The 17,857-nt window shown below is 37.5% G+C and overlaps 1 protein-coding gene across 1 annotated transcript; it reads right to left on the bottom strand.

The window, feature by feature from the left end:
- Positions 1–13,856: 13,856 nt before the first annotated feature.
- Positions 13,857–17,479, bottom strand: LOC118030398 (protein SGT1 homolog). Its single transcript, XM_035034480.2, has 10 exons — positions 17,201–17,479; positions 16,802–16,871; positions 16,259–16,383; positions 15,979–16,102; positions 15,691–15,787; positions 15,532–15,597; positions 15,158–15,299; positions 14,489–14,571; positions 14,306–14,410; positions 13,857–14,206 (listed from the first exon to the last, which is right to left on the bottom strand). Exons 1-10 carry the CDS (start codon positions 17,355–17,357, stop codon positions 14,099–14,101), a joined length of 1,077 nt encoding a protein of 358 aa, XP_034890371.1. The 5' UTR covers positions 17,358–17,479; the 3' UTR covers positions 13,857–14,098.
- Between the last annotated feature and the right edge of the window lie 378 nt (positions 17,480–17,857).

Below are 17,857 nucleotides of genomic sequence, written 5' to 3' on the forward strand. Positions count from 1 at the left end.
TTCAAGAGCTTTTTTTACTCTTTTTTTAGTTGCACTCTTCCTTATACAATTTTTTTTTCAAGTCAGTTAGGCAACTTTAGGTAAAAAAAAATTTATTTTTTTTATTTGTTTCATTATTTTAGGGTTTATAATAATTTAGAGGTTTTATATATATATATATATATATATATATATATATATATATATATATATATATATATATATATATATATATTGAATCAATTAAAGATAAATGGTAGTGGGTTAGAATGCAAGATTTTGAACAATAAATATTTATTTGATTGTTTTGAATTAATTAAAAGTTATATCATTTTCCAATTGAATTGATTACGATATGGAACTAAACTTTTTCACGAGATGAACAAGCAAACATTCAAATTGTTGTCAACAAGTAAAGATTGATATTTGTAGAATTAAAATTTTTTTTAGCTTGAGATTGGTCCTTTTTATGATTGAATAATTCATATTTTATTTGTTTTTTTTTCTCTTTTTTGTTTTCGTTAGACAATTTGTGTTTTGCTGGAGAAGAATTAACACGTGCATACAAGCCTGATTTTAATCAGTGCATGCTGGTTTTTTCATAAAAAAAGGAAAGAAAAAAACAATTTTTTTTTGTTTTTAAAAATGATTTGTCATGATAAATTTAGACTATCAATATTGATTCATATACATGCATTATATATAGCATGCTACATGGTAATAGGGTGTGAAATGGATTTTGATGAATTAGTGTATATTTTACTATGAATTTACAATTATTATGTAACTCAACTAAATTTTGTTATTATAAAAACCAAAAAAAAAAACAATTATAATATAAGTTTTTTCATTTTAAAATTAATTTTGTTTTATATGAGTTAGAATATTTGTTTCGAATTGATTTTTAAAGCATATCTACATAATATAATATTTGTTAATAATATACTCTCTCATTTATAAAACTCTAGCTCCGTCATTGCCCTCAACAGACTCAGCTGCTGCCGTCTCCCCTCAGCATTTCCTTCTCAACAGCCGTTCCACCCTCGTCCCTCTCCTCTCTCAAAACCCTCACATACCAACCTCCCCTGCACACCGGCCTCCACAATCTCCCTCTCTCGGCTTTTCCAGAATCAAAGGCCGGTCGTGGCCCCCTTACTCTCTATCAAAAAACCAAGCCAGCTGGCCACCACACATTCATTGTGCTTCAAAAATTTCCAGTTTTGTACTGATAATGGTACTACTGATGGAAGATCAAGGATTAAGAAGCAGGGATTGTGTTTAGTATTAGTCTGAAAATGTTCTCCTTGGCCATCTCCTAAGCATTACTTTGTCAAATTAATAATCTAGCCGATCTCCGTTTTTTCAACTGCAGCCTTAAATATTGCCTTGTGTAAGGAGCCGAGGACTCATCAAGCACTGGCTGATGAGTTTTAAAGTCCTTTCTTGTGATGGGCTTAATTTTGGGCTGCAATTTTGCCATAGTTCCAGTTAAAATTAGCCCATGGGTCTCATGGCTAATTGGATTTACTTGGGCCAGGCTACATAGATCCTGGATACGCATCTCCAGTTGCAAACAGTGTAGATAAATCCATGGTCATTCATTTTCGAATGCCCAACAAGGCATGCATGTGTCACCGCCTGCAGCAATCTAATTTGTTTTCGAATGGTAGATTATTCAATCTATCGTTTTCAATGATCTATCCTCGTGGAAGAATAATGATCGAGGATATTACGTGAGTACTGTATTTTGGAGTAATTTTTTATTTGTGTGATGTGTTTGTTTTATTTTAAATTTTTGTTATTTGTAATTACATTTGGGTGTATGATAAAAAAATTATAATAAAAAGGGATATGTGTGTTTTGTATTTTTTATGCATGTTATTGAATTATAAAATAAAAAAGATAGAAAAATAAATTTAATATTTTAAGTTGGTATATTGTCAAATATTGAAGGACAAATAAAATTATATTATATTTTTCATGAAAATATAAAAACATGTTTCCACATATATTCTAGGATTTAATAGCTAATTTATTAAAGCCTTAAGAATTTGATTAATATGTGGTTTGTTAACTTTAATTGCAATTAACTGTGATGTGTGTGTATTTTGCAAAGAAAATACAAAAAAAAATTTTTGTATGTTGCATACAGTCAATACCCTAATATGTTTTGAATGTTTTTTTTTATATACTGTCGCACGTGTGCGGCGGCGCGGCGATCGTCCACCCTCAAGGAATAATCGGAATATGTATTCCTGGAAAATAAGGAGAGACAAGGAATTCTTGTCTCTATATGTGAAAATATGGACTGGGAGTCGCCACCTAGTATTCTGGTTACTAGGAACCTTAACTGGTCTTTTTAGAGATCGGGTACGGAGACTGGTTGCGTAAAGGGAAGGTATTAGCACCCCAACTACGCCCTACCTAAAGTAGGCTGCATTGTTTTGATGTCTGATAAAATCTAAAATCGTGTTGTGGTTTTTGAATTGTTGGTTCGTTTACGGTTTAAGATAAGTCCTCCTCTGTAAGGAGATCCTTATCTTTATCGGGTAAAAAACTAACTATTGTCGTCAAAAGAAAATATCTTTTTAATATCAGGAATACGATTTACGTATAAATTCATAATCCCTGATACTAAAATCAAACAAAATAAAATATTTTGTTGTTTTTGAGATTTTGGCCAATGTTCTCTTGACTTTAATAAACTGGTTATTAAAGCCAAAATGCATGCTAAAATATTGTTTTTTGACATATGAAAAATACGATATGATATTTTAGATTTGAGACACTTGGCCGTATGCACAAAAATGTTTTTTAATTTTTATTTTTTATTTTTGGAAGTTTGTGACAAAAAAACCCGGGTATTTTAATACCCGATTTGTATTTTTACGATATAAAAATACTACCCGATATTAATAAAAATAACATAAAAAAAAATGGTAACATCATAAATATTTTTTTAAACAATAATATTTTTTCTTTTAAAAAAAAAAAAATGGGCCGGATCAGGCCCAATTGCATGGGCTGGGCCAAACCTGGCCCATTTACATGGGCTGGCTGACGTCCCAACCCAGGCCCAAATGGCTGGTTAGTGTGCACACAGTAACCGGGTTACTGTGTGCACAGGACCCAGTGAATTAATTTGCCAAATTACTGTGCACATGCACAGTAACCGGGTAATTAATTCTTGCATGCAGAACGTGCACTGTGCACGTTCTGCAAGCAAGAAGATGAATAGTAAAACGAGATAAGGGGTTGAGGGCTGACCTGTGGTGGCTGTCGTCGATGGTGGAGCTGCTGGTGGCGACAGGAAGCGGCGCTGACAGTGGGGTGGCCGGCGGTGGCTCTGCGTTTTCCTTCTCTCTCCTCTGTTTTCTTCTCTGCTTCTTCCTTTCTCTTCTCTGCCTTCTCTCCTCTCTTCTCCTTCTTCTCCCTCTCTTCTCCCTCTCTTCTCCCTTCTGTTCCCTCTCTCTCGGTCCCCCTCTCCTGGTCTTCTCTTTTTTTTTCTTCTTCTTTTCTTTCCTTATTTTCAGCAGCCCTCCCCTGTATTTATAGGAAAACAGGGGGGGCGAATGGTGGGGCGGCCACTGTTGGCCGCCCCTGCACTATCTGTTCAATGGATAAAAAGGAGGCAAGTGGGCGTCGAATGGTAGGCGTCTTATTGCGCCAAATCCGGGAAAGAAGTTCGGCGAAAAGTGGAGAAGAAAAATTCTTCTCCCCTGTTCTCTGCGTGCGCAGGGAAGAAGACGATGGTGCCGTTTCCAAACGGCACCGTTTTGCGTTTTTTTTATAATATTTTTTTTGAATTTTTTTATTTTTATTATTTTTTATGAGGGGACCAAAAAATGGGTTACAACAGTTGCCCCCCTCTTTACAATGCTTACGGATCAAAACTTTGTGCAAAGTAAGTGTTGTAAAGATAAAATAACATTGGTCTTTCGAAACTGGTCGTCTCAAAATTTGATTGACCTAAAACTTCAACCGGACCCAAAGTCCTGTGTGTGGTTGGGCTAAATTGAGATTCCTTTCGCCAATCCCCTTTAACCCGAAACTTCAATACTATGTGTGTGTGGTTAGGATAGACTGAGATTCCTTTCGCCAATCCCCTCTAACCATAATCAAAATCCTGTGTGGTTGGGATAGACTGAGATTCCTTTCGGCAATCCCCTCTAACCAAAACCAAAATCTTGTGTGGTTGGGATAGACTGAGATTCCTTTCAGCAATCCCCTCTAACCAGAACCAAAATCCTCTATGTGGTTGGGATAGACTGAGATTCCTTTCGGCAATCCCCTCTAACCAGAACCAAAATCCTGTGTGTGGTTGGGATAGACTGAGATTCCTTTCGGCAATCCCCTCTAACCAGAACCAAAATTCTGTGTGTGGTTGGGATAGACTGAGATTCCTTTCGGCAATCCCCTCTAACCAGAACCAAAATCCTGTGTGTGGTTGGGATAGACTGAGATTCCTTTCGGCAATCCCCTCTAACCAGAACCAAAATCCTTTGTGTGGTTGGGATAGACTGAGATTGCTTTCGGCAATCCCCTATAACCAGAACCAAAAAAACTGTGTGTGGTTGGGATAGACTGAGATTGCTTTCGGCAATCCCCTCTAACCAGAACCAAAATCCTGTGTGTGGTTGGGATAGACTGAGATTCCTTTCGGCAATCCCCTCTAACCAGAACCAAAATCCTTTGTGTGGTTAGGATAGACTGAGATTGCTTTCGGCAATCCCCTCTAACCAGAACCAAAATCTTGTGTGGTTGGGATAGACTGAGACTGCTTTCGGCAATCCCCTCTAACCAGAACCAAAATCTTGTGTGGTTGGGATAGACTGAGACTGCTTTCGGCAATCCCCTCTAACCAGAACCAAAATCTTGTGTGGTTGGGATAGACTGAGATTCCTTTCGGCAATCCCCTCTAACCAGAACCAAAATCCTGTGTGTGGTTGGGATAGACTGAGATTGCTTTCGGCAATCCCCTCTAACCAGAACCAAAATCCTGTGTGGTTGGGATAGACTGAGATTCCTTTCGGCAATCCCCTCTAACCAGAACCAAAATCCTGTGTGTGGTTGGGATAGACTGAGATTGCTTTCGGCAATCCCCTCTAACCAGAACCAAAATCCTGTGTGGTTGGGATAGACTGAGATTCCTTTCGGCAATCCCCTCTAACCAGAACCAAAATCCTGTGTGTGTAGCTCGGTCAACCTAAAATCTCATATGGAGATTCCCTTTAACCAAAGCTACATGAGATCCCATCTGGCAACCTCATTTAACCAAAACAAAAGAAATGTGGAAAAAAAAAAAAACAGTCTTATTATAATGGGTGACCTACCCAGGTGGAAAGAATGAAAAAAAACGGTCTCATTATGATGGGTGACCTACCCAAAGAAAAAGGAAAGAATGTGAAGTGCGGCCTCATTGTAATGGGTGACCTACCCAGATAAAAAAAAACATGGAGAAATGGATGGCGAGGGCTTAAAGGCACACTCAAAATGGTGGTGAGGGCTCAAAGGCGCACTCAAAAGGAGGTAGGGTTAGAAAACACACTACCAAAGGATGAGGGCTCAAAGGCGCACTCAAAAGGAAGTAGGGTTAGAAAACGCACTACCCAAGGGATGAGGGCTCAAAAGCGCACTCAAAATGGAGGTGAGGGCTCAAAGGCGCACTCAAAAGGAGGTAGGGTTAGAAAACGCACTACCTAAGGGAATGAGCGCTCAAAGGCGCACTCAAAATGGAGGTGAGGGCTCAAAGACGCACTCAAAAGCAGGTAGGGTTAGAAAACGCATTACCCAAGGGATGAGGGCTCAAAGGCGCACTCAAAATGGAGGTGAGGGCTCAAGGCGCACTCAAAAGGAGGTAGGGTTAGAAAACGCACTACCAAAGGGATGAGGGCTCAAAGGCGCACTCAAAATGGAGGTGAGGGCTCAAAGGCGCACTTAAAAGGAGGTAGGGTTAGAAAACGCACTACCAAAGGGATGAGGGCTCAAAGGCGCACTCAAAATGGAGGTGAGGGCTCAAAGGCGCACTCAAAAGGAGGTAGGGTTATAAAACGCACTACCGAAGGGATGAGGGCTCAAAGGCGCACTCAAAATGGAGGTGAGGGCTCAAGGCGCACTCAAAAGGAGGTAGGGTTAGAAAACGCACTACCTAAGGGATGAAGGCTCAAAGGCGCACTCAAAATGGAGGTGATGGCTCAAAGGTGCACTCAAAAGGAGGTAGGGTTAGAAAACGCACTACCAAAGGGATGAGGGCTCAAAGGCGCACTCAAAATGGAGGTGATGGCTCAAAGGCGCACTCAAAAGAAGGTAGGGTTAGAAAACGCACTACCAAAGAGATGATGTTGAAACAATGATTTGTCAATGTTGAAAAGCAAATGCATTATGATTGATATGCATGTATACTTACCTGAGAAATATAGGCCCCCATTTCTTCATGGTGTCTTTTTTTCTCTCAAAAGTTGTAGTGTTGGTAGTAACTTCAACGGCTTTTCCACTTCTACTTACTCGGGGTACATATTGTGATCTTGACCTCTGGGAAGGGTTTGATGTCATCATCATACATCTTTGTCCTTCACCCATCTCAAGAGTTACCAATTTTGCCCGACATTTTCCTTAGAATAGGAATTATGGAGTCAGTCCTACCATGTGTGTTTGATTGCCCCCCAGCTTGATCATGCCCCCCAAGTGTTCAACTTGGGTTTAGTGTGGGGTGAGGATATGTGAAAGTAAGTTTGAGGGTTTTTTGTACAATGAAATGTTTTCATGCAAAATTTTTGAAACTTCCAAGTTATTCCAATCACAAAAATGATTTTGATATTGGTTCAAAATAAACTTGTTCTCAAAAATTCAAGTGATTCCTATGGACAGGTTTCTTGAAGTGATGAAAGCTTTTTGCTTTTGGTTTAAAGATGAAGTGACATCTGGTTAGTCACAAAAGGTTTAAATGTCAATTTGAGGGTTATTGAGAACCGAAATGATTCAAAGCATTTATTTTATTTGCATGAATAATGATTTGACTCGCACGAGAAAGCACTGCATACCGATCCAGATTGCTTGCCTTTGATCAAAAAGGGCTTGATTAGGTACGTAATGTAGGCTTTGGCTATTGGTTACGAAAAAAATGGATATGTTGCAGGCTCAAAAAGTGTTTAAGGGATTTCAAGACTAAGGACCACAAGTGATTCCTTTTGGATTTGTTTTTGTTCAAAAAGGATTTGTTCTGCCCCCCAGTGTCGGGTTTGGGCTTTTCTCTTTGTTTTCTTCGTTTTTGTTTGGGTTGAGCACAATCATATCAGTTGTTTGTATGAGAAGCTCAAATCTTTTAGATCCTTTAGATCTTCTTCTTTTCTTTTCTTAACCAATCACTACTTCATTTAGATGATAATGAAAGATTAAAAATTACATGATCAAATCCAGCACCCATCTTCACTGCTTTGTCTGGATGGGTACAAACTCTATTATTTTGCCCCCCAGTGTGGGGTGTGATCCTAGTTAAGGTTATTTCCAAAAAACATTACTAGGCTCAAAATGGGATTGCAACGGATATTTTTAGCCTTGTGAAAGGATTATCAAAGATGGCCTTTCCTCATCTCAAACTCATGCATTGAGGATCGATAGGTCTTGCTTTCATGCGCGTATGCCAAATGATTTATTCAGTCAAATAAAACTCAGCTTTTGAGTCACCTCATAGTGTTGTTTATCTTTGTTGTCTTTGTTTCTTTCAAGTTTTCTAGGTATATGTGTACCTATTTAAGGAATCACTTGAATTTTCAAAAATGCATTTGTTTTGGACAAATATCAACACGATTTTTGTTTTTGTACTCACTTTGGAGGTCCCAAAAAAAATATCCTTGAAAACATATGAGATTAATGTACGGGTTTGGAAGAAAGGAACATCAAAGGATCCTTCATGTTGTAGTGTTGTGAGCAAAGTTGCGCTCAAAATGTTATTTAATGGAATAACAACAAAGAAGAGTGTGATGTGAACACAAGAAAACACATGATCTTATTTCACAAGAGAAGCTCATTAACAGAGAAAGTCTCATTCAAAAGCATTAACAAAAGGCAATAACAAGGTAGGCTTCATTCCTCTATTTTGGCGAATCTGTTCATAGGCTAACCTCCTATCAAAAGCTCTGCGTAGAGGACTCAAAGACAATGCGGAACAACACCACGGTCCAAAGTTGAGCTATCATGTTGGACCATTGATGCTTTCTAATTCCCCAAACTTTCCATCCTAATATGCTTCAAGCATGATTAGGTAACGGGTTCGTATTCACATTGGGGGCATCTTCCAATTCTATCCACCCAGCCTTGATTAATTTGCAGAAGCTTTCTCTTGAAGGCATTGCAGGTATAGATGTTATGCCCAGTAATACCGGCATGGTATTCACAATTGAGTTTTGGCTTGTACCAATTAGGATAAGGTGGCTGCAGAGGTGTTAGAGGTTCTGGAGCTATTTGTCCAATGCTCAAAAGCTTTTGATACATCTCATTCAGGGGTAACGGTAGTGGAGGTAGTTGTTCTTGAACCCTTTGGAAATTTCCAATTTGGCTTTTGGCTTGAAAGTTTTGGGGTTCGGTTTTTTTGATGTTGGCAATTTGGGATGGAGTATGGTAATTTTGGGATGTATTTGTTTTACCCATGTAGCCATCTTCAACATGGTGAACCTCTTTTCTTTCGACGCCTCTTTTCTCGGTTGGTGCAGCAATTCTACCACTCTTGACACCTTGCTCTATGCGTTCACACACTATCACAGCATCAGTGAATTGTTGGGCTGAACTACCCATCATATGTTCGTAATATGGTGCTTTAAGTGTGTTGGCAAATAAAGAGACCATCTCTTTGTCCAGAAGTGGGGGATGTACTTGAGTAGCTAATTCTCGCCATCTTTGAGCATATTCCCTTATGCTTTCTTTATCCTTTTTCTCTATATTGGACAAACTGGTTCTGTCGGGTGCAATGTCCATGTTGTATTTGTATTGCTTGACGAAAGCATCCACAAGATTTTTCCAGTTGTGAATTTTTGTGTTATCCAATCTCATGTACCAACTCAAAGTTGCCCCACTTAAACTGTCTTGGAAAAAGTGCATTAGTAGTTTTTCATCATGTACTACCTCAGCCATTTTATTGCAGTAGGACCTGAGATGGGTCATGGGGCATTGTGTTCCACTGTATTTGATGAATTCAGGAACACGAAATTTCTTTGGGATAACCACATTTGGGACCAAACACATCTCTGCTGCCCGGACCGGGTCATATAAGTCTATCCCTTCAATGGCTTTAAGTCTGGCTTCCAGCGCCTCTATCTTAGCTTGATCAATGCTATCAGATGACTTAGCCTCGTGGGACTCATTAGCAGATGCCTTCACGACTGTTGGGGATGGTGCAGGTGTCGTTGACTGCACAAATGTTGGATTTTGCTGAGGTTCTTGACCATGTTCACTCATTCTTTCCTCAGGCTGAACTGTAGTAGGAGCCGGATCAAAGGTGATCGGTCGATTAGAAGGACCTTCATCAGAGGTATGTTTTAGTGTTTGCTTGAGTAAGCTAGTGAGGTGAGCCACACTTATTTTCAGAGACTCCAACTCGTCGTGCAAATAGGCTTCACGTTGAGCACGCTCTTCATCTTCCATGTTTCTTGCTCGAAGTCGGGTGTTGTAGACTTTTTGGGGACCTATATTTCAATCTGTCATGTATGCATGTTAAATGTATGAACATGTAATTTATATGATGCACTTGCCCTTCAAGGGTGACATGGTTTTTTTTGTTTTTTTTTTTTTTTTTGTATGACATATTCTGTAAAGAAAGATAACGCATACAAACTAAAGACAGCGTCTATTCATGCATAGGTTTTCTACCTGGTCGCAAAAGGGTCTCATATCTGCCCAGTGACGTCCTTCGTAAAGGCAGTATGGGGGCGTTGCAAAGAACAGTTAAGACACGTATGCCCACCATTACCAAGCAGGCACTCAGATATGAGTTGGGTGTTTCACGCATCTGAACCCGACCAATAGTCATAGGGCAGATCGTTAATTCCCCACTTAACTTAGAAGCTTGTGTGTGCTTGAAAAATATAAAGCATGTGATGCATGAGGCAGTTCTATACAATGCATGAACAAATATGTACAAAAATTAAAGCGCGTAAGAAATAAATAAAGGAAATGCATATTTAAAAATAAACACGCAAACCACAACAAAAAACACAATAAATCAGACAAAAACAAAGCTTAGTCCACAAGGTCCCCAGTGGAGTCGCCATTCTGTCGCACGTGTGCGGCGGCGCGGCGATCGTCCACCCTCAAGGAATAATCGGAATATGTATTCCTGGAAAATAAGGAGAGACAAGGAATTCTTGTCTCTATATGTGAAAATATGGACTGGGAGTCGCCACCTAGTATTCTGGTTACTAGGAACCTTAACTGGTCTTTTTAGAGATCGGGTACGGAGACTGGTTGCGTAAAGGGAAGGTATTAGCACCCCAACTACGCCCTACCTAAAGTAGGCTGCATTGTTTTGATGTCTGATAAAATCTAAAATCGTGTTGTGGTTTTTGAATTGTTGGTTCGTTTACGGTTTAAGATAAGTCCTCCTCTGTAAGGAGATCCTTATCTTTATCGGGTAAAAAACTAACTATTGTCGTCAAAAGAAAATATCTTTTTAATATCAGGAATACGATTTACGTATAAATTCATAATCCCTGATACTAAAATCAAACAAAATAAAATATTTTGTTGTTTTTGAGATTTTGGCCAATGTTCTCTTGACTTTAATAAACTGGTTATTAAAGCCAAAATGCATGCTAAAATATTGTTTTTTGACATATGAAAAATACGATATGATATTTTAGATTTGAGACACTTGGCCGTATGCACAAAAATGTTTTTTAATTTTTATTTTTTATTTTTGGAAGTTTGTGACAAAAAAACCCGGGTATTTTAATACCCGATTTGTATTTTTACGATATAAAAATACTACCCAATATTAATAAAAATAACATAAAAAAAAATGGTAACATCATAAATATTTTTTTAAACAATAATATTTTTTCTTTTAAAAAAAAAAAAAATGGGCCGGATCAGGCCCAATTGCATGGGCTGGGCCAAACCTGGCCCATTTACATGGGCTGGCTGACGTCCCAACCCAGGCCCAAATGGCTGGTTAGTGTGCACACAGTAACCGGGTTACTGTGTGCACAGTACCCAGTGAATTAATTTGCCAAATTACTGTGCACATGCACAGTAACCGGGTAATTAATTCTTGCATGCAGAACGTGCACTGTGCACGTTCTGCAAGCAAGAAGATGAATAGTAAAACGAGATAAGGGGTTGAGGGCTGACCTGTGGTGGCTGTCGTCGATGGTGGAGCTGCTGGTGGCGACAGGAAGCGGCGCTGACAGTGGGGTGGCCGGCGGTGGCTCTGCGTTTTCCTTCTCTCTCCTCTGTTTTCTTCTCTGCTTCTTCCTTTCTCTTCTCTGCCTTCTCTCCTCTCTTCTCCTTCTTCTCCCTCTCTTCTCCCTCTCTTCTCCCTTCTGTTCCCTCTCTCTCGGTCCCCCTCTCCTGGTCTTCTCTTTTTTTTTCTTCTTCTTTTCTTTCCTTATTTTCAGCAGCCCTCCCCTGTATTTATAGGAAAACAGGGGGGGCGAATGGTGGGGCGGCCACTGTTGGCCGCCCCTGCACTATCTGTTCAATGGATAAAAAGGAGGCAAGTGGGCGTCGAATGGTAGGCGTCTTATTGCGCCAAATCCGGGAAAGAAGTTCGGCGAAAAGTGGAGAAGAAAAATTCTTCTCCCCTGTTCTCTGCGTGCGCAGGGAAGAAGACGATGGTGCCGTTTCCAAATGGCACCGTTTTGCGTTTTTTTTATAATATTTTTTTTGAATTTTTTTATTTTTATTATTTTTTATGAGGGGACCAAAAAATGGGTTACAACATATACAAAAAAAAAAATTAGAAGTTTTGAAAATATGTTTTCACATAGATTTCTTAAACACAAAAATTATTTTCCTGCATTTCTGGATTTTACAACATGTTTATAAAACTTCAAAAGGTGTTGGCCAATATTCCAAAAAAAATACAAAAATCTTATTTTGGAGAAAATTCATTTACTATTCACCGTTAATGTTTGGATAAAAAAATTTCAAAAGGATGAATATTCAAAATATTATTGGAAATAACTTGTTATTATTCACTGTTAATATTTGGATAAAGAAACCGTAAGTGATAAATATCCAAAATAATTTTCTAGGAATAACAAATCATCACACATCCTTGAAAGAAACCTTAATTATAATTAAGGACATTTCAATTTTTTATTTCATGGTTTACGAGTCGTGATAGTATGAAATACTAAGGGAAAAATGAGCTTTTAAAGCACATGGAATCTCCTTCAATTTATATCTTAATAAATTTAATTTGAATCAAACATAAAATTTTAAAAAATCTGCATTGATTCTCCTTGGTACTTTGTAGATATATCTAAAGGTATAATCAATATTAGCCAAGGATTCTTGCTTTTAGACTTTGAACCCAAATCTATTCATCATAGCAAACCTATCCTAGAAAACCTATTTAGGAGAATACTAACACCATAGCAATTATAAGACAAATCAAACACCAAGCAGCTTACCTTAAGTAAAGTTTATTAGAAGTGATAATACATTTTCTTTATGCAACAAATCCCTTATCTTAGAATTTCTAGAATACCAATTAGGTTTTCTAATAACCATAATAATAGATGGCGACTTCAAATAACCAATCAAGCAAAATAAATGAAAAATCATCATCGGACACTGCGTGGTTGATGTGCTAAAGGTTCTATGATCTCTTAAACAATATTATGCTATTCTAGAGATTGAATAATATTTAATAACGAGCACCAAAATCTTAAAATATTACATGTCCTAACGAGCAACAACTCCACTTTTACCATATTTCTTAAAATTAGAGCTACCCAAGTAACAAAAAGAGCTTGCAAATGTCACATATCCTAGCGATCAACATGCACCAAAATCACAATCGATCACCACTCCACGGTTCCTAAAATAGAGCCCTTGCTCAAAATTACAGCTTAAAAAAAAAAAACAAATATTACATAACATCACAAAAATGAGTAAATTAACAAATAAAACCTAGTGGGATCATATTCAGTGACCATTCTACATTTCTAAAAATCGAATCTTTGACCAAAATTCAGCAACCCCAGAAACAAAACAGCAAGAAAAGGTTGAACAGGAAAAGAACAAAATAAAAGATAAAAGCCTTGTGGAACCCACCTTGGCATTCAAGGATTTTAGAGAGAAGCAAACCAAACATGAGCTTATGATCTTGCAGACGATTAAGAGTGTGAGGACTGTTCCATTCTCTATAAAGCAAACAAACTCCATTATTAAAGACATACATCATGTGCATTGTTCCTTTATGTTTTTTTTAGATTAATATTGGTGTTCACGCAACTTACACACATCTCAATTAATTTTATAGACCCTACAATTAACAATCATATAAATCTATAGTTGCCTTAAAAAAGACTTAAATTCATAATCATTAGAAATCAAACCCAAAACTTGACCAATTAAACTACCTCTTAAAGTTATTGTTCCCTAACTCTTAATCCTTGCAATATATTTTTAATTAAAAAAATAAAAGACAATATTCACCTCTTTACCCCGCCATAATCATCCACTATTATATCAAAAATAAATTTTAAAAGTTAAAAATATATATTTAATAAAAAATATTTTAAAAATCTTCTACTATTCCCATGTAAAAAAACACCTTCGCTTAGCTGACTTCATTTAATCAAGGCTACAAAAATAAAAGTAAAGAGATGTAATTGTATGTATCGACACTCCTTGGAATTGAGCGCTGAACAATCAAAGAAGGGGCAAAAAGACCAGTAGAAGTAGATTAAACAATATGTAAAATGGCAGACAAGGGAGACATTTTACAACCGAAACAGTTTAGTTTTCTGGAGTGCTAAACAGCAGCGGTGAAGAAAGAAAGGAACACAAGCTGTCAACCTATTCTATTTTGCACAAAAGTTCTTTAAAATAAATATAACACCGACTAACAATATAGCACTGTTTTATACATTTCCATTCATCGGAACCAGCATGCGGCTCAGTACTCCCATTTCCTCATCTCCATGCCATCGGGAGGGCTACCCTCCACCTTCTTGGTACCCACTTCTTTCCAGTTTGTGGACAGCACCGTCCCGTTGGACTCCACCTGTTGTTATAAAAACAGCAGAAAGCACAAACAAACATCAGGAAGCAGTTCCTTCACCACATCAATTTATGTATAACATAATTAATTCAAAGGCCTTACAAAAGACTTTTGCATGGCTCTTCTTGTGTCTTCATCAGCATCTTGGTAAATTTCTCGGAAAAATTTGTTCAAAGCAGCATCCCCATCTAGCTTCTCCTCTTTCTCCTGAAACCCATAAATGATATCTCATGCTTCGGTTATGAAATGAGCACAAAACATGAGCACAGAATCAACAAATATTACCTCCTTCTTCACTTCAGCTTCAAGCTTGTCCCAATCAACTCCTTTTGGTTTTGATGAGGGATAGGTAGGCCTTTGAGCAATCTCTGCAACATTCATCATGAAAAGCAAGCAATTTAGCAAGGCAATACAGCACGCACAAGTTCAAGCTACCACTTAGAGGCTTAACCCTGATCCTACCGACACAATTCTAACCTAACCATTTCCAAAACAAGCCCTGCCCCCTTGGGAAATGCATCTCATCACACATGGCACATTCCCATAATATGCCATCGGTTCTTTTGGATGTTAGTTACACAAATGGACTCCAATATTAGTTGCGAGAATTTCACCTATACTGGGTATAAAAAATTTTACTACACTAAATAATGCACCAAGTTAGCTGAGAAAATGTACTAAATTAAATATTATAAATCATAACAATTAAAGCTTAATAATGCAAGATGCAACGTGTATAATATATCACCTTGAAAACAACAATGAGCAAGAGGAAGGGGGTTAAAGAAAATGTTTCAGAAGCATGGATTTCACAATTAGTTCAGCCTCCCGTTAATATTGATAAACAGTTGTATTTTACTCTTATTTAACATATCAGATTATACAAATATGTATTGCTAGACTCTTATTTAACATATGAGATGATACACAAGTATAACTAGCAATTTGACATACCAGAGGATACAGGAATCCTTTTTACCACTGCTATCTCCTTCTTGTATTCAAGAGATGCCCAGTGCAGACCTGGTTCAGCTTTTGGGAGACGGATTTCAACTTTGGTGGTCAAGACGTTAAATTTGCACTTGTCAGGTATAATCTGTTGGCACAAAATTTGCATCCATAATAAGTAGCAAGAAAAAGCTGCCCCTACAGTACTCCACCAAAATAAAAGAGGAAAGGACTCAAAGAATAGCAGTAGCAGAAGATGCTGATTATTTTAAGATAACCCTTCATTCCTCTAATGTCAAACAAGTAAATGCTAAAGAATCAAACAATTATAGCCTGCTCAAAAGAGAAGTAGATTCCAGAACGTTAATCTCAATCAATACCTTCCCAAATAAGCGAGTTTGAAAATGGTACACATCTTCACCGGGAACATTAATGCCAACACGTAACTGCAAAGAAATCATCGCACATTAGAATCTAGAAGTTCAACTCCTTGTATCCAGAAAAATATACAATGAAAGACTTCTAATTGACATGCATACAATCTGTTCACCAAAATCAACAGTAACACTGCTGTCTGGTATGCCCTTTGCAAATATAGTCACAACCACCTCTTCTGGCTTTTGGTAGAATTCATGCCTGTACAATTCAGTAGATCCATTACGTATTTGCATGAGAAAAACATAAAAACACTAGTATTCAGTCAAAATCGGAAACAATACTAGAAAGTTTCAGGATAAAAGCAATCCTTCACCACCATTGCCTTTGAAAATCAAAACCATGAGATTGAAGGTGTCCACAAGGATACACAAATGCAAATTTGCACTAACCTATACTTTGACTTGGAAGGTGTTACCATTGGAGCCTGACAAGAAATGTCTTCTGGCTCTTCTTTTAGGGAAAGAGTGTTTACTGGGGCCTCCACTGCTTGCTTTTTCGTCTCACCAGTTTCCTCTGAAAGGACATGAAAAGTTTGTTCACAAGATCATGATAAAGCGACAATGTTCCTAAAAACACTAATACCATCCTCAACAATTTTGTTTAGGTTAATAAAATATGAACAATTGGACCAAGTATTCACACTGGTAATGATAAAAGAGAACTACATACCTGCAATGCGCTCATCACATTCTTTAATCAAGTTAGCAAATCTAGATTCTTCTGTTGCCAAAGATGCTCCTGCTTCCAACGCTGCCTTAGCTGTCTGATACTCCTCAAGTTTCATGCATGCAATACTGCAACAGAGATAGTGGCAATGGAAAATCAATCAGAAAATCCAGTGAACAGAATCAGATCATTCATGAGAAGAAAGGTACAAATGCATGAGGTACAACCAAGGGCACTACTTATAAGACACAGAATCCTTACACCATGAAATAATGAATAACCAAATAGAGTTCAAGACAGAGTCATCACTTCTCGTTTGCGATCTCGATTTTACTACCACAAGAGACCCAACTTTTCTTCAGAATTATCATAAACTCACATTTCAATTCAATCACACACATGCAAAAACACCACCAATTATACCACCAAAACACAAAGAAACCACGAACTCCACACTCATAATTCCACTAAACTCCAAGCACAAATTCATTAACTCAAAAACTGAAAATCAAATCCAACAATAAACAAACGAATTCGCAAACTAACCCTTTCCGCAGGTAAGCTTTAGCCATGGAAGGATCCAACTCAATCGCTTTGCATGCATCCGCAACAGCCTCTACAAAAACATACCAAAATACAAACAAACTTTCAGTCTCATTACTTCTTTTTCTTTTTCTTTTTCTTTTTGATAAATAGTCTCTCATTACTAAAATCAATAAATTAATCAAACCTTCATTAATTCACAATTACATATTAAAAAAATTCACAATTCTGTTACGATTTATTAATAACTAATTAACACAGAATATGAACAAGAAATCGTAAAACTAGGATTATAAAAACAGAGAGCAAGCGAGAGAAAGTGAAGTGATATAAAGGAGAGAGAGGGGTTGATGTTGTGGTTGTGGTTGTGGTGGTGGTGTAGCGAGGGTTAGTTAAGTATACCGGTGAGACTGTTGAGTTTTATATTGGCCTGAGCACGGTCAGCGAGGAGGTCAGGATTGGTGGGGTTAAGAGCGATGGCTTGGGTGTAGAGATTGACGGCTAACTCGAAGTGGTCGTCGATGAATGCTTCTTTGGCTTTCTTCTCCAGATCCGCCATCGATTGAATTCAACAAAAATCGATTCAGAGAGGCGGAGGCGGAGGCGGAGACGGAGAGTCTAGAATAGAGAGAGAGGAAGAGAAAATGATTGACTTGGGAGTTGAGTTGCTAATACGAGTCTATTCTCTACTAGTCACTTATGTTTTATATAGGATTGGGAAAAAAAAAAAAAAAAAGCAAAATTACTAAAAAGTAATATTGAGTAATTTTCTACTCGGCTTTAAATATTTATGAATATAAAATTTATTTTAAAAATATTATTAAAAATACAATAATTTATCATACAACAAGGGCGTAAGATGAAGTACTAAATGATTTTAACATTCAAATGAAGTTTAATACATATAATATTGAGATAAAAGAATTAATTTTTTTTACAAGCAAACTCGAGCTTGATTGAAAAAACAACAAATATGGCTTGAATATTATTTTAAAGCTTGTTATAATACTAGAGCTCAACTACAAAATGATTTAATATTTATAAAATTGATTTAGCTTC

The sequence above is a fragment of the Populus alba genome, chromosome 4, assembly GCF_005239225.2.
Source record: "Populus alba chromosome 4, ASM523922v2, whole genome shotgun sequence".
NCBI lineage: Eukaryota > Viridiplantae > Streptophyta > Magnoliopsida > Malpighiales > Salicaceae > Populus > Populus alba.

Bases quoted from the DNA above. Each gene is read 5' to 3' on its own strand.
- LOC118030398 (XM_035034480.2), bottom strand. From the start codon at position 17,357: ATGGCGGATCTGGAGAAGAAAGCCAAAGAAGCATTCATCGACGACCAC. The intron at 16,384-16,801 runs GTTAGTTTGCGA...TCTCTGTTGCAG, and splicing joins AAAGCTTACCTGCGGAAAGG to TATTGCATGCATGAAACTTG. The intron at 15,598-15,690 runs GTATGCATGTCA...ATTTCTTTGCAG, and splicing joins TTGATTTTGGTGAACAGATT to TTACGTGTTGGCATTAATGT.